The following is a 25,662-nucleotide window of genomic DNA, read 5'->3' on the forward strand; positions in this document are numbered from 1 at the left end:
AAGACGATGCTTATTTTTGTGCAGCAGTCCCACATCTTCAAAATTGGCTTGCAGGACAATAAAAAAAGAGAGTCTCGGAATTTATTTTCAGGTGTTGCAATGTAATGTTACTGTGTGCTGCTGCTGCTTCTACCATACCTGACGATGTTGCATTAGGTCATGGAGCTCTGCATCCGTGGGAACACACACTAGCAATATTTTAAAGGAGATCTACATAGGGTTTAAAAAGGAAAATCCACAATATGGACTTGTGTCCTTTTTGCTTCTTGAGGATGTATAAAGAAGACCAGATTTTTTAAAGGGGTGTGCCAGGCATTCTACTTGTTTTTAAAATTAGAAAAATGAAGATGTCAAGTCTTATCTTATCAGGTTTCCACGGGCAGGCCTCTTGGAGGGTCTGCAAGTTCTCACACCTTAGTTGAAAGTGTAGGGGTATAGAATCTCACAAACAAATGTATAGTGTTTTCGACAACACCTACCAACACATTATCTATGTACTTACACATATTATATACATACAACATATAACAGCTCTTCCACACATGGAGGGGAAAAACACTAACAAAAACTGCACACATTCCCATTTTAAAATCAAGAACTAAGTTTTTCTTTTTGTTCTTCATGTGTTTTTCTGCTTCCCAACCTGTTTAATTTACATAAATAAAACCTAAAAATACTATACCCAACCAAGCATTTCCCTTTCTACGTATTTGACCTTTCAAAACTAGTTCCTGTCTCTAAATGAAAAGATATGCAATCCGATCAATGCTGTATTAGTGAGTTTATTTGAACATTTCTAAACCACTTTGTTGTCAACCTCTCTATGACACCCTGGCACCCCCTTATTCACCACTGTCATGTAATTAGGATATGTTTTGCACAAAGTATGCCTTGTTAGGTATCATTCTAAAAGTCTTGATACGCTCGACATTAATATCTCGTTGGATGGTATGTGCTATCGTCATATGTCAAGTTATGAAGTTTGGCTATGTATGTGTTACTGGAATATGTTGTGAGGTTGAAAACACCCACAAGCAGCCTTTCAGGTACAACAGTAAAAAGGCCAAACAATGTTAATGGCTTATTGAGGAAATGCACACAAGCACGAGGATTACACCAGGAACTGTGGGAAATGGGAAGAAGATATAAAAGAGGGAAATGACAAGATGGTACCTCACTCTCCCTACAACACCACACCTGGAAACACCTGAGGAACAAAGACTGAACTGGGGAAAGTGATGGCCCAGGCTAAAGAGATTTCTAGCCTGTGTATGAAAACCTGGGAAACCCAAACTGCAAAGCAAAGGCAGCTTGTGCCTTAAGAATCTGCCACTGTGTTTATCATTCAGGGTGAGAAACTGCTAATTCATATCCTACCTATCTTGTATATTATATCTCAGTTTGCAGTTTTGTTTATTTAACTAGGTAATCTGCTTTGATCTGTTTGTTACCACTTATAATCACTTAAAATCTATCTTTTTGTAGCTAATACATTTATTTTATGTTTTAATCCAAACCAGTGTGCGTTTGACTAAGGTGTCTGGGGAAAATCTCAGCTTGGTTACCACAAGTGTACATGGGCCTCTTCACACTGAGGGAGAAGTAGAGTATTAAACCCAGATACAGGCCAGATTTGACCAGGGCAGGACAGTACTGCTCTGGGGACCTAGGCTGGGAGGATGGTGGTTAGAGAGCCTGCATGTAACTGCAGCTGGGTGTGTCCTCATCTGTGTGAATGCTGGTGAAAGTGCAAGCTTGGAGGGCCTTGCAGCTTGTCACAGCTGCACAGTGTAAGAGGGAGCCCTCTGGTACCCCACTGGGTAGCCCACTGAGGGAGCCCTCTGGTACCCCACTGAGGGAGCCCTCTGGTACCCCACTGAGGGAGCCCTCTGGTACCCCACTGAGGGTAGCCCACTGAGCCCTCTGGTACCCCAGTTCCAGGTGGCACCCCAGGTGGAACCCGTCACGCTCTCTGTCTCCTGTGTAATCAATAAGAAGAGCAATGTCAAAGGCAAAAAACTAAAATGCATCCCTAGTACTTGCCAATAAAGTTTAACTTAATATAAAACCCAGTCATCTTAAGAATCAGCACCCTAGTGCTGAACAATCTTGAAAGTAATGAAAGTCAGTGAAGTGAGATAGCACAGTACGATGGTGTTTGTGCGCCAGCACTCTGGCTTCAGTGCACACTCCAGTCGGAGGTCCGCCTTCAGCTCAAAGAATCAGCTGAAAGGCCTTTGATACCGACCAACTCTGGAGAAAGTTACAGATAAATTAGCCACATAGATAACATAATGTCACTCCATACATTCTAGTTGCATCTGTTATCTGATAAGAAGTATCATGGCAATCACAGCCAGTGTTGGAATCAAACCCATAAAAAATCCCTGGCTTGCTACCATGCCAAAACAAACTCTTGCTGTCTTTGCCACCAACTCCCCCCTGCCAACAGATTCAACTTTTCTGAGACCAAGATCCCCATTCCCAGCCCATTAACTGAATCCATAGATCCTGCTTTAATCCATCCATCCTTCTTCTTGCTGTTTACACCCTTCAAATATTTATGGAATTGGGTCCCCCTCTTCCCTTAGGCCCTGGTCCTACAAATACCTTTGCACATGCTTAATTTGACTCCCGTTAATAACCCCATTGATGCCAATGGTAGTAAAGATAAGCACATGGGTTAAGCACTTCCAGGATCAGGGCCTTAGCCACACTATTCATATTTAGGCTTGGGAGGTTGTTTGTTTGTTTTTCAAATCTTTTCTTATGCCCATCCCAGCAGATATACAGTCATTTTTCATTGGAGGGAATTCAGGGAAGAGCAATCTAGCTACACATTTCTGGTAATGACATGGCACAGTTTTACAGATGCAGTCTCACCAAGGATGTATAATACTTACTCCTGGACACATCATGACATGAAAGATACAGACAAACAGGAAAAGAGAAGAACAACAATAATCAGTGCATGTACCTGAGAAGGGAAAATATATGGAGAAGTACGTTGACAGCTTTAAGCTAAGAGAGCTATCTATCCCTTGATACATGTGTAAGTCCCATTATTGCTAATGGGAAATGCACAGACACCCAGAAAGAAGAATAATTCCCTAAGTTGAATTGCCTGAAGCCACAACTCTCCACTTTGAAAGAATGAAAAGTGATAGTTGTGTGAACAAACCTTAATCAAATCTAAGGCTCATTTCCTCCATGAACACAACTCCTCACAGTGAAAATGGTATAATTCCTTCCTCTTTGGGGAAGGAACACAAACTTGTTACAAGTAAGGATTTTGTCAATTTTGGTAGCAAAACAAAGTCAGCTTTTGCAATGTAGGGAAACTTTTTCTGGGGCAACTGCCTTTCAGTGCCACACACACAAAAAATTCAACAGCAAAAAAACTAAAAATACTTTGTTCACCAGCAATGAGAATTCTCTCACATATTGTTTACCGTCAAAATGGAAGGCTTTCTAATACTTTGCTTCAAATAAGACCAATGGAGAGCAGAGGATGGAAAGGTTGTGTAAATATTTCTAGTTTTGCAAATGTAGGCAGTGACTTACCTTAGATGCTTGTTAAAATAACACGTAAATGGCTGTGAACCCACTTCCACTTTCCAGTATTCCTGCCAGTGTGTGACAATTTCAGAATTCTTCTGATTTTCTCTTTCACAGGGAGGGATGTATGAACACTGTCAAAACAGGTTCCAAAATGGAATTATTTTTGTACTCAACAATACAAGGCACCATTCTCTCTGGATTTTCCTCACCAAAGTCACACATAGTGATAAAGACTGAATCTGTGGATGCAAGTCTTCAAACAGAAGGGAACAAAAAGTTAGATGAACATCCCTTGATCATTAATTGCTCAATATTTATGTTTTAATGATCAGTACAAAAGAATGATTTACTATGTGCTTTACTAACTTTACTACTTCCTGCTCTCTCTCACACACTCCTCTATCCTTCCAGGAAACATGATACTGTTTCACATCTTGAAATTAAAAAAGATGAAAAGGAGAGGATTAATTTTCAGGGTGGTTCTAGCTAGCTGTACTCATGGGTGATATTTTGAAAAGTAGAAATCATTACAAACTTTTATGACATGTACAATCACATGTTCCATTTAACAATGTACAAATAAATAAATAAATGTCACTATTACAGCAAATTTTCACCAACAGATCTCAAAATACTGTACAAAAGATAGGTATTACCCCACATTAATAGATACAAGGTTTTCAGGAAACAAGCACAGGACATTGAAAATCCCAATTCAGCAAAACGTTTTAACACATGCTTAAATCACACTGAAGTCAACCTGATTTAAGCCTGTATTTAAGTGCTTTGTTGAACTAGGGCCCAGATGCCTGATTCAAAGTCTACTGAAGTCAATCGGAGTCTGTCCATTGACTTTAGTAGGCTTTGGATCAGGCCTTAAGTGACTTGTTGCAGGTCACAGAGGAACAGAACCAAGTGTCCTGCTTCCCAGCCCCCTATTTAACCAAAATGCCTCCCTTCATACCGGTTATACCTTAAACACATATTATTAGAATTAGTACCACTGTTTATTCTTTGGAGAAATATTTATATCTCAGGGCACAAGCATAATTCTTTCAGTCATTAACAGGTATCCCATCCATCCAGGAGAGAGAGAATTCACCCTTTCATTTGCGAAATTCAATAGGCAAAAGTTAGCACTACAAACAGTTACACTGCTTTGTTAACATAAGCAACGATGGAAACATTTTTATTTACCTTCCCTCCTGTGAGAGGGTATTGAGCCTGGATTCACATGAGTATAGCACAGTGTGCATGGTATGACCTGTGTGTCCCTTTTAAAACTGGGAGATGTAGTCTCAGAACATATGACTAGGAAGAACTATGTGACCAGATACAGGATTTCCACACTCTTCGGTAGGGGTAGCAGACAGGAACCCCAGGCTCAGGGAAGTCCTAGTGCAGGTCTTTCCTTAGTAACCTGAAAGGACAACTAATGGGGAGGGGTATGTCCTCCCTCAGAACTCTTATTTGAAAAGAAAGACAGCTGTGAGGAAAGGATCTTGATTAGGTGCCTGGTGCGCACTTTTCTATCATCCCATCAGGTGAACTTATGCCTCCACTCTACCATTGAACTACTTCACACTGTACAGAGCTGGAAGCCTGTCTCCATTATATCACTGAATTTTTTGCCAGTAAAAACAAGTTCTTAGGTATTCATCAGTCTGATCAAGTAAAACTTGGTTATTTCTGTCAGCATCCACACCTATTTTTGATAAACTCCTGTATTCTAACCTGGAACAAAGTGCAAATTCTCACTCGTTTGTTTCAAGTTAAAACTTGCCTTTTTCATAACAAAGCGCCCCCATTTTCACAGCCACACATTTGGTGTGGCTGTCACGTATAGCTCTTCACATCCTGGTGCTGAGAAGAGAATCCTACCCTACGATTCTTTTCCAGGTTTGTATTTTTAGAAATAAGTAGCACCACAATGACTATTGTTCTGCAGATGCTGAAACAGAATACAAGTGTTTTGTTGCTTTTTGTTATTTCAAATTTAAAATCACTTCCCTTGGCCCACAACCTTTCTTGGTTCAATAATGCAGTTTGGGAGTTTGTTTGGCAGTGGCCGTTACGACTACCACATCCACCAGAGGTCTTTTAGGGCCTGCTGGTTGGTGGAAGGGTTAAGACTTGTTAGCTTGATAGCAGGGTGTGTTCTATTTATGAGGGTTATTGGGCGTGAGGCTTCTGCGCCTTTCTGCCAGGCTGCATTGACTCTGCTTGAAGCTAGGAGATTTTCTTTAGGCCATGAACTAGCATAGGCCCCTGCCACGGGAGTGAGGAGAAAGGAGGAGTATGCTTGCACTGCCTGCTGGGCTATGTTCATTCGGTTTCAGTAATGTCTTTTGCCTGGTGTGGTGTTTGAGCTCTCTTGGAGATGTTTAGAGGTCACTCCTTTTACTGTTCTGTCATCTTCTGGTACTGTTGCATTCTCTGCTGGATGAAATTTATAGGCACATCACAGTGTTTGACAGGAAAAGTGAGCCACCAGGATTTCTTGTGGAGAAATTCCACCCCGCATGCATGAGATTCCTCATTTCTCAATCTGGCTGAGTTGACATGGCTCACTTGTACCAATCCCACTACTATAATTCCAACTTGAAGATAGTAATTGCCGAATGAGGTAACAATGGCTACTTTTTTTTATAAATATCATATGTCCCCGAGTTCACCTGGTTGGTATTATCCTGAGTGAGTTCAAGGCATTAAATCAAAGGAGGATGGCAGAAGGGAAACAAACTGGTAACAACAAAACAATGGCAAAGATAAAGTATGTCCAGAGAATACCGGGGGTCCTTGAGGAAACAATAGGGAATACCCCAGCCAGCCCCCAACCAGGCTCGGAAGGTTTACTCTTCGCATTCCTGAGGCCAGGATCAAAGGGGATACTAAACCATCAAAGCATCGAGGGCCTAAAAGAGTAAAGGGGGTTGACTGAGTTGCTGGGTGCTGCTCAAGGAGCATCAGTGAGCACTGATAGGAATGCAACAAGACACAGAGACCATGCTGCAGCAGGGCAGTCTGTGTCTTCCAACCCACAGATGAAGGTAACTGGGCTGAAGGGGGCTTACCAAATATGAAGATATAGGTAAGGGGAAATATATATATAGCCTTTTTGTTTTATCCCTTTGTTCAGTGTGCTACATGCCTTTGGCTGAATGACTAAATAGTGCTTTGTTCTGAAAAAAATTGTTTCTGAGTCACTCTCATCAGCTGTTACAGGCTCCCAGACGAAAAGAGCTAGAAGGTGCCAAACCCAGTTTAGGTTGCAGCCTCCCAGCTTATCACCTGTGTTAACCAGACAGCCCCGAGATCCAGTCTAGGAGTGGTAGGACCATAGGGCTCCACCCAGAGAGGGATGAAGTTAGTGAAACCTGCCTCCAAAGGGGTACACCTGAGAGAAACTGAAAGGGGTCTGAAGTGTGATTCGCCCCAAAACCGTGACAGTCAGTAAAATTCTTGTACCCTTCCTGCCAGATCTTCAGAGAAACTGCTACCATCTTTGTACTATTTAATTCAAGAAGTGGGGGGAAATCAGTTGAGAGGCTTCCCTCTTAGTGTCTGCTATTGTTTAGAATAGCATTAGTGAGAAATGTTTGTCCTACCTAGCAACTCTTGGAGTAGCATTAATCATTTGTAGGGCCTACAGGTCCCAATCAAGATCAGGCCATCATTGTGTTAGGCAAGGTCCAATGCATTGCCCAAAAGAGATCATTTAGACAAGGCAAACAAAGGGCGAGAAGGAAATTAGAGGCTCAGGGTCTCAAGACCACCCTATGCCCTGGGTCTGAGCTCAGGTGGCTAGCCCAAGTCTCTGCTCGAGCTGCAACGTCCATGCTGCTATTTTGAGTGTGCTAGCTCAAACCCCACTTGCATGAGTCTGTCTACCCAGCCTAGCAGGCTTGCCCCCAAAGGCAGTATAGACATACCCTCAGTGGTCAAGACAGAAGTGCAGGGGAAGGTTGGACGAGTCAAGGGATATGGGAGACTGTGACAGTATGGTTGAAAGGACTGGGAGGAGAGGCTACTTACATGCCTTACAGGGATGTGTCAATGTCCATACAGTGCTTTGAACATATAAAATGCTGTTAAGTACACTGAAACATGAAGCCCTAGATGTATCAAGCTGGGCATGCAACCCTAAAACACCTAAAATTAATGGACTTAATCTACCTGTGTCTCAAGTTCCTCATCTGTAAAAACCCTACCTACCTCACAAGGGTCTGGAGAAGACAAATTCATTAATGGCTGTTAGGTTCAGCTACTGTGGTGAAAAGACCATGAGGAAATTAATAGTTCTGTATCCAGTGCAAGGTTTGGATATGTGCACTAGGTATGGTCTGGGGCCACAAACTTGAATAATGACAGGTTTCAGAGTAGCAGCCGTGTTAGTCTGTATGTGCAAAAAGAAAAGGAGTACTTGTGGCACCTTAGAGACTAACAAATTTATTTGAGCATAAGCTTTCTTGAGCTACAGCTCACTTCATCGGATACATTCAGTGGAAAACACAGTGGGGAGATTTATATACACAGAGAACATGAAACAATGGGTGTTATCATACACACTGTAAGGAGAGTGATCACTTAAGATGAACAAATACCAGCAGGAGAGCAGGGGGAGAAAATCCTTTGTAGTGATAATCAAGGTAGGCCATTTCCAGCAGTTGACAAGAATGTCTGAGGAACCTGGGGGGGTGGGGGGGGGGAGGGATAAACATGAAGTGAGCTGTAGTTCACGAAAGCTTATGCTCAAATAAATTTGTGAGTCTCTAAGGTGCCACAAGTCCTCCTTTTCTTTTTGCGGATACATACTAACACGGCGGCTACTCTGAAACCTGTCATTATGCAAGGCACTACATTTAGCCGTATGGAGTGGAAATCTATCAACTTCATGAAAAAACTTGTACAGATACAGACAGACATCTTCCCTTCCAAATGCAAAACAGATGGACATCGTACCAAAAGGACTGAAAGTAAAAAATCCATTACAATCTACATACCTCACAGACTATGCTGACAGCTTGTGCCACATACTCTCAAAGAAACTGCGGAACCACCTGATCAACATCCTCTACAGCAAACAGGGAAAGATTAAGAATGAGCTCTCAAAACTGGATACTCTCATAAAAAACCAACCTTCCACACAAACTTTCTCGTGGCTAGACTTTACAAAAAGTAGACAAGCCATTTACAACACACACTTTGCTTCCCTACAAAAGAAAAAGGACACTAAACTATCTAAACTACTACATGCCACAAGGGGCCACAACAGTGGTTCCCTAAACCCACCCAGCAATATTGTTAATCTATCCAACTATACTCTTAGCCCAGCAGAAGAATCTGTCCTGTCTCGGGGCCTCTCCTTCTGCCCCTCCACCCCCACAAACATGATACAGTTCTGTGGTGACCTAGAATCCTATTTTCGATGTCTCCGACTCAAGGAATATTTCCAACACATCTCTGAACAACATACTAATCCACAGAGACCTTCCTACCAAGACTACAAAAAGAAGGATTCTGGGTGGACTCCTCCTGAAGGTCGAAACAACAGACTGGACTTCTACACAGAGTGCTTCCGCCGACTTGTATGGGCTGAAATTGTGGAAAAGCAGCATCACTTGCCCCATAACCTCAGCCGTGCAGAACACAATGCCGTCCACAGCCTCAGAAACAACTCTGACATCATAATCAAAAAGGCTGACAAAGGAGGTGCTGTTGTCATCATGAATAGGTCGGAATATGAACAAGAGGCTGGTAGGAAGCTCTCCAACACCACTTTCTACAAGCCATTACCTCTGATCCCACTGAGAGTTACCAAAAGAAACTACACCGTTTGCTCAAGAAACTCCCTGAAAAAGCACAAGAACAAATCCGCACAGACACACCCCTGGAACTCCGACCTGGTGTATTCTATCTGCTACCCAAGATCCATAAACCTGGAAATCCTGGACGCCCCATCATCTCAGGCATTGGCACCCTGACAGCAGGATTGTCTGGCTATGTAGACTCCCTCCTCAGGCCCAATGCTACCAGCACTCCCAGCTATCTTCGAGACACCACCGACTTCCTGAGGAAACTACAATCCATCGGTGATCTTCCTGAAAACACCATCCTGGCCACTATGGATGCAGAAGCCCCCTACACCAACATTCCACACAAAGATGGACTACAAGCCGTGAGGAACAGTATCCCCGATAATGTCACGGCAAACCTGGTGGCTGAACTTTGTGACTTTGTCCTCACCCATAACTATTTCACACTTAGGGACAATGTATACCTTCAAATCAGCGGCACTGCTATGGGTACCCGCATGGCCCCACAGAATGCCAACATTTTTATGGCTGACTTAGAACAACGCTTCCTCAGCTCTTGTCCCCTAATGCCCCTACTCTACTTACTCTATATTGATGACATCATCATCTGGACCCATGGAAAAGAAGCCCTTGAGAAATTCCACCATGATTTCAACAATTTCCATCCCACCATCAACCTCAGCCTGGACCAGTCCACACAAGAGATCCACTTCCTGGACACTACGGTGTTAATAAGCGATGGTCACATAACCACCACCCTGTACCGGAAACCTACTGACCACTATTCCTACCTGCACGCCTCAAGCTTTCACCCTGACCACACCACACAATCCATTGTCTACAGCCAAGCTCTACGATACATTTGCTCCAATCCCTCAGACAGAGACAAACACCTACAAGATCTCTATCAAGCATACTTACAACTACAATACCCACCTGCTGAAGTGAAGAAACAGATTGACAGAGCCAGAAGAGTACCCAGAGGTCACCTACTACAGGACAGGCCCAACAGAGAAAATAACAGAACACCACTAGCCATCACCTTCAGCCCCCAACTAAAACCTCTCCAGCGCATCATCGAGGATCTACAACCTATCCTGAAGGACGACCCATCACTCTCACAGATCTTGGGAGACAGGCCAGTCCTTGCTTACAGACAGCCCCCCAACCTGAAGCGAATACTCACCAGCAACCACATACCACACAAACAGAACCACTAACCCAGGAACCTATCCTTGCAACAAAGCCCGTTGCCAACTGTGTCCACATATCTATTCAGGGGACACCATCATAGGGCCTAATCACATCAGCCACACTATCAGGGGCTTGTTCTTCTACCAATGTGATATATACCATCATGTGCCAGCAATGCCCCTCTGTCATGTACATTGGTCAAACTGGACAGTCTCTACGTAAAAGAATAAATGGACACAAACCAGATGTCAAGAATTATAACATTCATAAACCAGTCGGAGAACACTTCAGTCTCTCTGGTCACTCAATTATAGACCTAAAAGTCACCATATTACAACAAAAAGACTTCAAAAACAGACTCCACGAGAGACTGCTGAATTGGAATTAATTTGCAAACTGAATACAATTAACTTAGGCTTGAATAGAGACTCGGAGTGGATGGGTCATTACACAAAGTAAAACTATTTCCCCATGTTTATTCCCTTCCCCCCCCCCCACTGTTCCTCAGACGTTCTTGTCAACTGCTGGAAATGGCCCACCTTGATTATCACTACAAAAGGTTTTCTTCCCCCTCAACCCCCCGTCCTGCCGGTATTAGCTCATCTTAAGTGATCACTCTCCTTACAGTGTGTATGATAACACCCATTGTTTCATGTTCTCTGTGTATATAAATCTCCCCACTGTATTTTCCACTGAATACATCCGATGAAGTGAGCTGTAGCTCACAAAAGCTTATGCTCAAATAAATTTGTTAGTCTCTAAGGTGCCACAAGTCCTCCTTTTTTTTAAACTGAATAATGAATATAAAGAAATACAAAAACAGAACAGCTGCTTCATTCTCTGTACACAGTCAATCCTGTGCACTGAATGAGGCAGGGGCCCTGTGTAAAACGAACGGTATGTGATCATATAATTACAGACTGTGCCATAATGCACATACACAAGGGGGCCAAGTTAAAGTTGCACAGGTGACCTTAATTCTAGCATTTCCTGATTTTGGAGTGTTTGACCTTTGTAACCTTAATGTTTTCAGTGCAGTTTTTTCTATGTGATGTAATATACACTATGCCCTAGATAGTTGTGTGAGTTGGTATAGCCCAATATTAGGGTGGTGCAGCATACTCCATCCTCTTCCCCGCACAGTATCTGAGTCATGGCTACGGCTAATCCTTCACCTGATCCCCTTCTGGAACATAGTACACATGGGAGAATAAGTAGTGATCTATCCTTGAGCAGTTCTATCCAGCCATTATATGGGCAAGGCATGCTGTTTACTTCTTTCCTTCTTCCCAGCCACTCCCAGGACCCCCACCTTTATGGCCAGGAAGAATCTAGCCAATTATACACACACACTATATTTTATACACAGCTAAAGATACACATATGTATTCATTCACATAAGTCTTTTCTAAAATAAGTATAAATCAGACAAGTTATTTTTTGCGTCATGCTCAGTTGCAGGCATACAGAGAAAAAATGATTCTAAACAAACGAGTAAAGAGGCAGATGTCAATTTCTTTTTTAGCTGCAAGCTGACATATTCCACTGTAAATTTACACAACTAAATATATTTTTTGGCACTCTGCACTATATGTATTAGCAATAAATTCAGAGTTTGGGATTAGCAGCAGCATAACTGGTACTGCCTCCACAGTTAATCTATTCTGCTTGATTAATGGTACAGAAGGCGTAAGTCTTGATTTTTTTGTATTTGTATTTTATATGGAAGGTCTCCAATGCCCCAAGCTGTTAAACTTTGGCATGAAAATAGTTACTGCTATTGGAGCAACTAAAGAAAGTTTACAGTAAGTATTTTAATTAATTTAATCTGAAAAATCCATCATCCACAAATCAGGCACACTGAAAACAAACATTTAAATTGTTCTAATCCTATACAGTATTTTACATTCATATTTCTGGATTTACTCTGACCCAGCTGCTTAATCTTTTAAGAATCAAAATGAATCTAGGATTGTACAATTGTATGATTATTCCATGCAATACAACTTTGACTTTATTACATACTAATGGAAGAAAATTTGAGGATATCATTGTTCGAAACATACAATATTTGCTAGCATGTCAATATAGATACCTGAAGTTATAAATCTAAGGTGGAATGCTAAACTATAGAATTTAGAGAATACTTTTACAGGCCAAAAACACTGTTTTTGGAAGGGCTAGATTGCCACTAATTCAATTTTGTTGTGTAGAAAGTTTGTAATAAGACCAAAGCATACATTTTTCACACTACTGATTCACACAGAAGGTACAGATATCCTAGTGAATAATTAAACCAGGGTATGGAAAATAAAAGGTCTTTTAATAAAGACCATTAAAAACAAGTTGTTCAGGATTTTTGCTATGGTTAATAAGACGATTAACATAGTGGGTGTCTACTGCTGCAAGCCATAACTTTGATAAAAACATTTGGGGTTAAGACAGCTGTCCGATTGTTCATTCATAAAATATTCTTGACTAAAATCATTAAACTAAACCACAATTATAATCTGTTAATATGGCTATTCTATATTAGCACAACATTCGGAAAGCTTTTAACAGCCTATGAGATTTGATGACAGAACACTAAAAAGAACACTATTGTCCCAAGACAAAGACACTAAACTTAAAAAAAAAAAAAAAAATCTGCTATGGACACAAACCATGTGTCACTACATGTCACTACTTTTAAACATAGGCGTGCACAGCACATTGCATTAGGGTGTGCACCCAGGGAATTTTATTTATTTACTTATTTTTAAGGTGAACATTTATTGAATACTCAATCATAAAGGACATTATTTGTATTCATCAAACAAACTAAAGAAACTAAAACTTAACTAAAAACTTAATGTTTTTTAAATTAACAACTAAACTTTACTTAAAAAATGAGACACAAAATACCAAATGTTTGCTGTAGTGATAACCAGGCGTATACAAAGATACAGTCAATTTTCATGATCTTTATCTTTAACCAGATAATGAGCTAACCCAAATTGACCAAAACAGAGTAAGGTTTCTTCATCTTTCTGTCCTAGAGAATGAGACGTTGCTCACCAGGTGTTATGGACTTAAATTCTTCAATCACATCATTGTAATTAACTGACGAAGCCAATTCTTGTTCAATGTACAAAATCATGAGTGATTCGAGGCGCTGCTGGAACATTGTACTTCTTAGTTTGTTTTTTAACTGTGCTAGTTTCGAAAAGGCTCTTTCATGTGAACAGCTTGTAACAGGTAAGACTGCAAAGCATTGAATAGATTTGTTAAAGTTCTGGAACATGGAAGACCGATCCGATTCCTTTAGCCAATCAAACCACTCGCTGGTGGTGTTCGTAGTGCTACCTTTAGGAACAGATCCGTCATAACCCTGAAGCAATCCGACTTCAGGTTCCAGCTCATCCAAGGACACTTTAAATTTGTTGGCAATGATTCTCATATTGTCCATGCCAATGTCTAAGCTCAACAGTTTTTCCATTGCAGTCACAATTTTACAAGTCTCCTGTTCACGATTACCGGCATTGACCAGTGATTTGGAGTCTAGGAGTGGGGAAAATGAAGTTATTCTCTCCTGCCCCTCTTTTGTATCAAAGTGATGCTGGGACTCAAATGCATCATCAATACAAGTGGACGTTTCTCTCTTCTTAACTGGAGGAATCGATATATCATTCTCTACACACATTTTCACACTGTCATTGAAAATAGACTGAAAATATTCTGGGCCACTTCTCATCACAGCCAAAGAGTTACACAAGCTTTTCACCCCTGTCATTGCAGTAAGTAAGTTGAGATCTGGAGCTTGAAGAGCCTTACTCACTTTTACCACCATCTGGAGAATAAGGTGCATCATGTGAAGGGCAAAGATGAACCTGAATGAATTTAGTTCATGGATAAAGCCCCTGGCTTTTATTTTAGCGTCAGCAAGGCAAGTTGTTTCAATAATCTCTTGTAAAGCTTGTAAAATGATGGAGTAGTTTTGTTTTACAGCAGCCACTGCTTCTGCTCTGCATGCCCATCTTGTGTTTGACAGGGACTTCAAAGTCTTCAACTGGAATCCTACTTCTTGTGAAATCTTCTCCATTACTGCATGTCACACAGGACTCCCCTCCATGAGGGCATAAAGAGAGTCTGAATAACATGAAAAAAAATCAAAGACAGTTCTGTTTTGTTTACTTGCAGTGCATGCATCTTCTAGGATGAGGTTCAAACAATGCGCATTGCAGTGTACATAGAGTATATTTCACTGTTTCTTTCTTCACATTTCATTTGAACTCCCACAGTACGTCCAGATGTAGTAGATGTGCCATCAAAACAGACACAAAATGTTCAACTGGACTATGTTTTTCATTGTCAAAATACCGAACCACAATGGACATCTGTTCATGGTGTCCACAGTCAGTAGTGTCGTCGGCAATTATTGAGACCATTTTTCCATTTAGTGAAGACACAATCTTTTGTTGCACAACGTTGTGCAAGGCTACAATTAAATCATTTTGGATGCGATTACTCTGATAGGTAGCGTTTTGAGGAGATTGTTGCACATACTTTGCCATTATGGGATCATATTTTTGGAGCATATTGACACGATTTAGAAATAAACCTTTCTCAAAACTGTCAGCTTTTTCATTGTGACCCCTGAATGGTCTCCTACTGTTTGCTCAACACAGAACAATGTCAATCAGTCGCTCCACTACCCTTCGGTTATGGCACAGTTCTTCTTCTTGTTTAGACAGATAAGCCTGCTTGCTCTCATCCAACAATAGGTTTCCCCTCATTAAAACTTGACCATGAAGAACAGCTCAACACATGATTTTTTGACAGTTGGCGGTTTGTTTTTAAAACATTTATTAGCCCTATGCCAGTTTCTGAATCCCTTATCAATGAATGCTGGATCAGTGTGACCTTTGTTTGCTGCATCATTAGAGGAGAGGAAACGGCAGTAAAAGCAAAATGCTGCGTTCTTTGATGGGCTATATTCTAACCACCTATACTTTTCATACCAATCGGACTAAAAACTTTTGTTTATTCCCTATTTTACTTCTAGGAAACATACTCAATCTAGGCTGATAAGGACCTCTAGATAATCAAGACTGGCGTTCTAATCTATTTTTTGGAATATCACAGACCGGCTCGTCAGATGGAATGTTTGATGGCTTTGAAATAGCAACTACACTGACCTGAACTAAGAGACAAAGTCTGTTTCTGTTGGTCATTACTCAGTTTATTGCACGCACTGGAACTGGTGGCGGCATTATCTTCATGTAAGTTCTTAACCGAGGAGTCCAAGGTATTTGCACTACTATCAGCACATTTGTTATAATTCAGTTTGTCTGCTCCTTTTCTTATATTAACAACAAACCGATCCATATTTTAAAATTAAAAGGGGGTATCATACCATTGAATTAAAACTTAAAGCAACGCTTGTTATGCTATTTCAGTAGAGTACACGCAACAAAGATTACAAACACTGTAGACACTGTGCTGGGCATGCCTCACGTGGCTGCTTACATAGGTCAAAGAATATTCTAGAATAGTAGTCAGAGGGCGAGGGGAGGACCAATGGTAAAGTGGCGCTGCAGTAGTGGGGATGCATGCTGCGACTGAACGTGGGCTTTCTATACATTTCTACAACATCTATATTAGGCAATTGGGTGCTTATTGCATAATACAACATAATACCATCAGAAATTCCTAGTTGTGCAGTTGTATCTTCTAGACTGAGCACTGAGTCCCACTGGGTAGATAGAAAGATTAACCTAAATCTATACAGAAGCCTGTGGAACCCCATAAGATTGGGTCCCTAAACCATGAACTATTAGAACTCATTTACAAAACTTTTCTTAAACATTACATTAATATATTGTCTCATACTATAGACGGGGGAAAGGATTGGTCCCCAGCTGGAGGGAGGCAGGGGCCAGGGGCAAGAGCACAGTGGGGCATGGGGGGAATTGGTCACCAGCTAGAGTGAGGTAGGAGTCAGGGGAAAGAGGAGCACAATGGGGCATGGGGGGAGGATTAGTCCCTGCTGACTGGAGCAAGGCAGGGGCTGGGGGCAAAAGCACAGCGGGGCGGGAGCTAGGGTTGGTCCGTGGAGCAAGGGAGGGGCTGGGGGTAAACTGCAAGTGCAGCAGGGCTAAGGAAGGGGTAAACAGGATCCCCCCACTCCTGCCCACATAAAGTGGGTACCTACCTTCTCCCTGGTTCTAGCCCATTCTGTCTGTCTCTCTCTGCACCCAGCTGAGGGAGGGGGTGCACTGAGTACAGGGCTGGGGATGCAGGGTCTGGGAGGGAGTTAGGGTGCAGGAGCAGGCTGGGGGTTGGGGTGAAGGGTCTGGCCAGGAGCTAGAATGAGGGAGGGGGCTCAGGGTTGGGGCAGGAGGTTGGGGTGTGGAGCACTTACCTGAGGCAGCTCCCATTTGGTGCGAGGGGTGCAGGTGGATATGTGGGCAGGAGGGCACAGGAGCTCCCCGTGTGCTGCTCAGGGTGTGGATGTTGGGGGGCTGGGTATGTGTGGAGGAGTAGGAGTCAGAGCTGGGTTTGTGGGGGGTGCAGGAGTCAAGGCATGAGGTGTGGGGGGCGCTGGGTATGTGTGGAGGTGTAGGAGTCAGGGCTGGGGTTGTGGGATGCAGGAGTCAGGGCAGAGGGCTGTTGTGGGGGTTGCTCCCAGCCCTCTGCCCTGAGCGGTTCACAGCAGGGGGCTGGAGAGGGTATACCCCGATTCCACCGCCTTTCCCAAGGCCCTGCCCCCACCTCTTCTCCACTTCCTCCTCTCTCTCCCCTCCCGCCCCCACACATAGCTGATTGGGGGCAGGTATAGAGTGAGAGGAGGAGGGGCGCTGGGGGAAGAAGCAGGAGCTTGGCTGCCGGAGCAGCAGGACAGAGCCTGGGGCGCACAGCACCACCAAGCTTCTGCCCCCGCAGGGGAGAGCAGGGGCAGAAAAGAGAAGCCAGGCCAGGGCCCACCCTACCCCAGACTCCCCCGCCCCCCATCTCCAGCAGTCCGGCTGCCTTTTTTTTTTTTTTTTGCACTTGGGGCTGCCTTGATTAGGGTGTGCCTGGGCACACCCCGTGCACACGCCTATGCTTTTAAAGTAAACTATTATGCCAGACAAAAACTCAGGTTTTTGTTTGTTTTGGTTTTTGACAGGAGTTTCTAAAAGTAGGTAAAATAATTGAAGTGCATTTCCTTCTATGCCTTAAGTTTAGTTTAATTAAATTACTAGAGAATTTACTTATGATAAATATATACGTTCTACTCTTACAGTCCCATCTAGTAAATTACCGTCAATCAGCAGCAGCCTATATGCCACAATAAGAGACTAAGGAAGCTTAAGATGCGACACAATTGTTAAGGAAAACTAATGACAATATTAGTTAAAAACTTGTAACAGCAAATATGTAGATGGATATTTATTTGCTTCAAGTTTCTAAACTACACCTATAGGTGCCCATACAATGTTCTGCCTGTCTATCCCCATAAACTAAAAATCACCAACCAAATAATGGGTTGCCCATCAACATACCACCTCAGCCAACCACCTCCTCAACAGCCTTGGAGAGCAAAGGAAAAAGAGGGTCTTACCAAAAGTTAACAAATCAGTGCACTGATAGACTAAGACAGGGGTGGGCAAACTACGGCCCAGGGGCCAAGTCCGGCCCTTCAGATGTTTTAATCCAGCCCTCAAGCTCCTGCTGGGGAGCGGGGTTGGGGGCATGCCCCACTCCGCGTGTGCTGGGGCTCCCGGAAGCAGTGGCATGTTCCCCCTCCGGCTCCTATGCGTAGGGGCAGCCAGGAGGCTCCGCACGCTGCCCCCACCCCAAGTGCCACCCCTGCGCTCCCATTGGCTGGGAACCACAGCTAATGGGAGCTGCAGGGGCGTTGCCTGCAGACAGGGCAGCGCACAGAGCCACCTGGCCAGAGCCTGCACCTCTGACCCCCTTCCCGCGCCCCAACCTCCTGCCCCAGCCCCATCCCAGAGCCCGCATCCCCAGTCGGAGCCCTCACCCCCTCCCGCACCCCAACCCCCAATTTTGTGAGCACTCAGGGCCTGCCATACAATTTCCATACCCAGATGTGGCCCTCAGGCCAAAAAGTTTGCCCACCCCCGGACTAAGATGAGAGTTCCAGTTGGATTGCCTCTTCTGATTTCAACAGTAGCTGTAATATGAAAGCAACCTCTGCTTGCTGGGGCTTTGGATCAAGCCTTTTTTCCCTTTTGGGGACTGCTTATCCAATGGGTAACATCCAAAAAGCATCTCAAGTAAAGGGGCCTGGAAAATGCTGTCCTTTGTGGACACCTGAGCAAAGTCAGTGTTCTGCAATGTAATATAACTAGGGCCCTACCAAATTCACCGCCATGGAAAATGCATCACAGACCGTGAAATCTGGTCTCCCACAGTGAAATCTGGTCTTTTGTGTGCTTTTACCCTATACTATACAGATTTCACGGGGGGACCAGCATTTATCAACTTAATAACCCAAAAGAGAGTTGTGTGTGTTTGGGGGGGGATGTCCCAGGGTTACTTATGCACTGCCTTCAGAGCTGGACGCCTGGCCAACAGCCACTGCTCTCCAGCCGCCCAGCTCTGAAGACAGCGTCCCACCAGGAGCAGCGCAGAAGTAAGGGTGGCTATACCATACCATGCCACCCTACACTTACTTCTCCGGCTGCCCAGCTCTGAAGGCAGCAATGCAGAGTGGTGGTTGCTGACTGAGGACCCAGCTCCACAGGCAGCAGCTCTGCCTTCCGCTGCCCCCAGCTCTGAAGGCAGCGCCGCCACCAGCAGCAGCACAAAAGTAAGGGAAGCAGTATCGCAACCCCCCTACAAGGACCTTGTGACACCCCCCAGCTCCTTTTTGGGTCAGGACCCCTACAATTACAACACCATGCAATTTCAGGTTTAAGTAGCTGAAATCATGAAATTTACGATTTTTAAAATCCTATGACTGTGAAATTGACCAAAATGAACTGTGAATTTGGTAGGGCCTACATTTAACTCAGAGTTTTTTCCTAGGTCCTTCTTTTGCACGTTCTGTTACTGACAGCTAGAGCTGGGTGAAATTTTTCAACCTAAACTTTTTTTTTTTTGCGTGACAAAAACAGATTTGGTGACAGTCACACATTTCAAAAAGTTCATGTTGATTTTGCCACATTGTTTTGGTAAAAAAAAAAAAAAACAAAAAAAAACAACAAAACCTCCCCCCACATTTGAAATTTCAAGCATTTCAAAATGAAACGTTTTAGTTTTATTATTCAAAGTTATTTTGTCTAGAAATTGTTTAATTAAAAACATTAAAGATTAAAAACATTAAAGATTGCCCAAAAACTAAACAAAACCTTTTGTTCAACCCAAACTAATTTTCTTTCAAATGTATGATTCACCACAAATTTTGAAAAAAATGGTTTTCAGTTCTCCTGGAAACTGAAATTTTTTATTTTTCAGAAATGACAGTGAACCAAAAATATCCTATATTCACACAGCTCTACTGACCACCAACATCCCTACTGAAAAGGGAGCTGCGATGAAGCAGGTTGGTTGGAACAGTTTGAGGTACATGTGGTACATCTTTGTTCCTTGCCAAATGACTCACACCAATGTCTATTCTAAACAAAATGTGTGTCAGTCTATAAACCAGCCTGGTGGGACTGCAAGAAGCTTATGGTTTAATGTCTCACTCCATGATATACAGTGTTATCCTGCCCCACTGAAGTCAATGGGAGCTTTAGCCGTGACTTCAATGGGTACAGGATCAAGCCCATAGCAATAAGCTACTTTCCTTTCCTACACCTTCATCCAATTCCTATTAAATTTTAGTGCCCTACATTTCCTAATACTGACTTCTGCCCCCTCCCCACCTCTTTCTCCTTGCTTATAAATTTGGTCTCGGGGGAAAAAATAAAAAGACCATAGTACATGTTTCTTCTTTCAGGGCACAAACAAAAACTGGCACTAAACATGAGTGTTCTAATACCTTCCTCCAAATTACTTCCCTCCATCATTGTCCTAGGATGATTAGTAATGATTTTATCTTGAAAGCTCTGAATGAACATTAACTAATCTTCACAACACTCCTCTGAGCTAATTAAATATTACTGTTCCCATTTATTAAATAGAGAAAGACCAAGAAGATAGAATTTCTAAGGCTACCCAACAAGTCAATCTCTCTCAAGCTCTTCATCCACTGAAGTAGTTCACCCTTGTACTATCCCTACTGTGATCCTAGTTTACTCTTTTGTGCTGAGCCATATCACAAGTTTTATTAAAGCCCTTATAAGTTTTCTGCACTTTAACTTCTCATTCTTTTAGCAAACTAATTCTGTCAGATTTTCAGAAACTTTCTTCTTTTTGTAAATATACATTATACTGAACAAAATTTCCTCCAGCCAATCAGAATGCTGGAAAGTTGACTTACTCATTAAGAAGTGCTTTAAAAACAAACAAACAAACAAAAAAACCTACAAAAAATTGAAGGGTCAATGCCAAATCACATTTCAAACAAATTTCCTTCACCATTTTATCTAAACAGTACCTCAACATCTTAGTTTACTAAATTGAAAAGAGTGAAATATTAAACAGCAATTACATTTTGATTCAGTCAGTTTCACTTTCAAGTTCTCTGCTGCAATATTTAGAATGCAAACAGTGCTGAGGAATGCTGGCTTAAAAACAACATTTTCTGCTGTCTTAAATAAAACATAAGCTCTTTGAGGGAAGATGCTAATGATCCTGTTCTGTAAACTACCTTGCAGTTTTGGGCACTGTAAAAATAAATACATAAGAGCAATAATAATTGATAATTGTGATGTTAGGCATAACAGAAGCTCATTTTTATAATTTTGTTCAAATTTGACATAAAAGCTCAAGTTATTTATGAACATACAAGCAAAAATTGCCTAAACCCATTTACCACTAAAAAGTAATAGATTAACTAAAACATAGTTTTCCTGTATATTTCCTATTTTCTGATTAGCTGCACCAAGCCAGCAGTGCTGAGATCTACCATGGTGCTGTCCTAGAATCCGTCTGGAAGATGAAAGAATCCAAGTAGGTGTTTTAGACATTTTAAAATCTTCCTCTCTCAAACACACACCTGGATCCATAGCAATGTCAGGAAAACACACACTTTTTCCAAGTAATGGTGCATAACCATTTCTAAAATGAATACTGTGGCTTCAGTGAGTTTTCCTAGCTGATGCAGAGACCATTATTGCAGAACAAACTTGAATTCTATTAATGTTCACTTAACTCAAATTGTAACTTTGGATCCCTAAATGTAGCTCCCAGAATACTGTCCATGTGGTACAAGTGTAATAAATCTTTAGTCTCCTGAATCTTCTCTGCATAATTTCTTGTATCTTTCATTCAGGTTAGTTCCTCAAAGCTTCTATCTGCAACTAATTTAGTACTGAGAAAATGAGGTACTTACTTATGGCAGTACTATATTATATCAACGTTAGTTCATCAATGGTGTTTCCAGAAATTTCAAATCGGTTGCAGCTCTCCTTGTCTGAAGAATTCTTGAACGCAGGAAGTAGATGTCCTTTGCAGAGTGCGTCAGACATTCTAATCTTTTGGCCATTGCTTAAGAAGAGTAGTCAAGCATGACTTCTTGTGTTTGCTCCAAGAGATACAGGAGACAGGTTGATTGCCGAAAGTATCCCAGCTTGTACATATTACAAAACTCTAGATCAGTGGTTCCCAAACTTTTGTTCCGCCGCTTGTGCAGGGAAAGCCCCTGGCGGGCGGGGCCGGCTTGTTTACCTGCCGCCTCCGCAAATTCGGCTGATCTCGACTCCTAGCGGCCGCGGTTCGCGGCTCCAGGCGAATGGGGGCTGCTGGAAGCTATGTCCCCGCTTCCAGTAGCCCCCATTGGCCTGGAGCTGCGAACCGAGGCCACTGGGAGCCGCGATCGGCCGAACCTGCTGACGGGCCGTAAACAAACCAGCCCGGCCCGCCAGGGGCTTTCCCTGCACAAGCTGCCGAACAAAAGTTTGGGAACGACTGATCTAGATTAAGCCACATTATGAAGAGAAACCTAAAAAGAATATCGACAGAGTTCCCTAATTTCATGCTCATGGATGTGACATTTTCCAGATTTTCTTCAAGATTTCTTACGTTTCCCTTGATATATAGCTGAATCCAGTATCCTAAATGCTCGTTAGCACTGAGGTAAAACTTTTGTTTTGTTTTGTAACTGACACAGTGTAGACTTTCAGTAGGCAGACTTCATGCACTCTCTCTTGTATGTACTTAACTCTGCATGCACCACCTTCCTTCCTTGTGTAGGTGTTCTACATTTTTAATTTAACTTCCAGGCTTCCATTCTCAGTGTTGTGTACCCATTCACATATGCCTGTAACTATATCCCCCTGAATATTCGGCACTTCCTTGTTCATCCACAATGGTATTCTTATGCACAACAATGCGTTGGAGACTTGTAGCTTTGAGACTCAGCTATGAATCACAACACAATATACCCTGCCAGCTAATCTAAATCAGGAACTTTCAAGCAGGAACCAAATGTAAGAGACAAAAACTTTAAGCAAAAGCATGAAGATCGTGTTTCTCTCTGGCCGAGTGTGGAGGTCCTGGTAGATCGGGTCTCAACCACAAGCTTGGCGTTGCTATCTCCGCAGCCTGATGGATTCCGCGGCTTCAAGCTCCCATCAATTGTTGGCTCTTTTACTGGACACGATTAACATTAAGCGGGAAAAAACTCCGGGCTCTTCTTCTTATTAGACCTGTGATCCCTTTCAAGGAACCTGTGAGCAGGTGCGTCCATGCCGGGGCGGGGAAGAGGAGCGGCCAGAGACCGGGTGAAGAGCTTAACTTTATTTCCTGGATAACTCTGGAGGTAAAACTTTGCTGTCCTACGGGAGGCGGGGAGGAGGGGCTCCAAAGGCTGCAGCGCCTCAGTTAGATACTGACAGCGCAGGGCTCTAGCAACAGGCGGCGGCACAGCCGGAGCAAAGAGGGGGCAATAGGACGCGAGTGGCTGATCTGCTTTTGCTATTCAGGCCATTAGATCCAGTGCCCGTGAGTTCCCCGTTCCCCATCCCCAGGATTCGGAGCCAAACCCCAAAGCACGGGCTGGCTTCTCCGTCTCCGCAGCTGGGACGTTACAGGCGCCCCGGGGCCTCCCCCTGCCCTTCTCTCCCTGGCGCAAGTTTACCTTCGGGTTGGTGATGAGCTGGTGCTCGTCCTGGTGCAGCAGCGCCCTGGAGTTGGACTCCGAGTTGTTGACGTAGATCTGGAGGCAGGGGTACAGCGAGGTGCCCTTGCAATCCGTGCCACACGTGAACGTGCATTCAAACATCTCCCCGATCTGTTGCACCGAGAGCACCGTGCAGTTAGCAGCTTTGCCTTGCAAATCCTGCAAAGCGGGGTTGAGCCAGCAGAAACCCAGGATGAAGAGCGACACGATGCCGGAGACGATCAGGAACAAGCCGAGCCGGATGCTTTTGTCTTCGGCTTCTGTGTACTCGTAAGACACCCTGATTTTCGCCATCTCCCCCTAGACCACCGGCAAGCGCTGCCCCAGCCTGGCAGCGAAAACAGCAGAGGGTGTGAGAGGAAAAGGGGGCGATCGGGGTCAAACTCTCTCCACTCCAGCCGCCAAGCTCCCCTCAGCTGGGGTCCGGAGCTCCCCTGCTGAGGCGAGACGCCGCCGTGCAACTCTTCACTCCCGCCGCATGGTGCAAGGCGGAGGGTGCCCGTCACCAGTGCAAGCCCCCTCCTCTTCCCCCCGAGCGAGAGGTGTTTCCCGTTCCCCGGGCCTCTCGGCCTCTCCCTCCGCCAATGATCGGCGCTGGCTGGGAGCCTGACAACATCTGCCGGGAGATAAACCGCTTAGCGGGAGTGAGCTCGCTGCTCCCCCAGCAGCCCCTCATGGCTGGGAGACTCGCCCGCTCAGAAGTGACCCCGCTGATCCGCGGCAGCCGGTTGATCCTGCCCCCGAGCGAGGCAATCTCCTCTAGGGACAGCTTGGCCCGGGATTATCTGCCCCCGGAGACGTGTTCCAGGAAGCGCCTGATCACTGCTCCGGATTAATGCCATCGAAAGGCGCTCCTGAGCGGGGGGAAACGCCAGCCCCGCCCGGGGGAGGGCGGCGGGATCAGCGCCGCACGCGAGTGGGTAACTCGCTTGCATCCAGCCCTGCGCCAGGAGGGGCCGGTGGGGAGCCGACTCAGCCAAGACACGGTTTTCATTCAGGGCTCTGCTCGGCGACGGTGCCGGGCGGGCTCAGAGCCCGGCCCCGCCCCGCCCCGGCGCACGTGTGCCGAGCGCTCCCGCTGGAGCGGGACCCCGCTTCCAATCCCAGCCCGCGCCTCAGCGCGAGCCCCCGAGACCGAGCGGGCCCGGCGCTCACCGCGGCGGGGCCTGAGCCCGGTCCCCTGCGCAGCGCGCGGCGGCAGCTTGCGCCGCTCCTCAGAGCCCGGGCCCAGAAACCAGCACCCTCGCGCTCAGTGCGGGGGCGGCCCCCCCTCGCCTGGGCCTTCTCAGTTCTGAGCCCTCGAGTGGCCCGAGCTGGGAGCCGCCGGCCTGCCCTGGGCCAGGCAATCAGCGTGGGTACGAGAATGTCTCCCCCGGGCGCCGGGAAGACGCTGAGCCTGGCGCCTTATCTCAGTGGCGCGCCTAGGCGGTAAAGCGGCCAGCTACCTAAACCGACCCCCGCAGGTGGCTGAGGGCGCTGAGCTCTGTGGCCCGAAGCACGTTGAGCGGCCCGCGGCCCTTGCACACGGTGCTTTGGAAAGAGGCTGAGGCCTGGCAGCACAGCCAGAAGCACAGGAGCAGGGTTTAGTACGCAGCGTTGGTCCAGGCCAGCACCCCACACTGGAAGAGCCTCTGGGTGGCGACCAGGGTGCGAACTTTGGCTGGGCATGTTCCTGGAGGTTTCATCACATGACATAGTCTTTAATTCTTGGAGACTCCAGGACAATCCTGGATGGGATGGCAACCCTACTGGTGGCACTCCTGGCTGGGCAGAGGGAGCAGGAGAAGGACCTCCCGTCTGTAGGGGGAAAAATAAACCACAATTGTGGACATGCCCCCTGCTCTTCACCTTACCTATACTCAACATGGAGAG

General features: G+C 44.6%; 1 protein-coding gene across 1 annotated transcript in view; it reads right to left on the minus strand.

The window, feature by feature from the left end:
* The window catches only part of KCNMB4 (potassium calcium-activated channel subfamily M regulatory beta subunit 4), a 33,718-nt gene extending 8,837 nt beyond the window's left edge, over positions 1-24,881 (minus strand). Inside the window, exons 1-2 of the mRNA XM_084616901.1 lie at positions 23,749-24,881; positions 3,565-3,692 (exon numbers count right to left, since the gene is read on the minus strand). Coding sequence (XP_084473027.1) covers positions 3,565-3,692; positions 23,749-24,084 — 464 coding nt within the window. The 5' untranslated portion in view covers positions 24,085-24,881. The remainder of the gene's footprint in view (positions 1-3,564; positions 3,693-23,748) is intronic.
* Between the last annotated feature and the right edge of the window lie 781 nt (positions 24,882-25,662).

This window comes from Lepidochelys olivacea (genome assembly GCF_965140295.1).
Source record: "Lepidochelys olivacea isolate rLepOli2 genome assembly, chromosome: 1".
NCBI lineage: Eukaryota > Metazoa > Chordata > Testudines > Cheloniidae > Lepidochelys > Lepidochelys olivacea.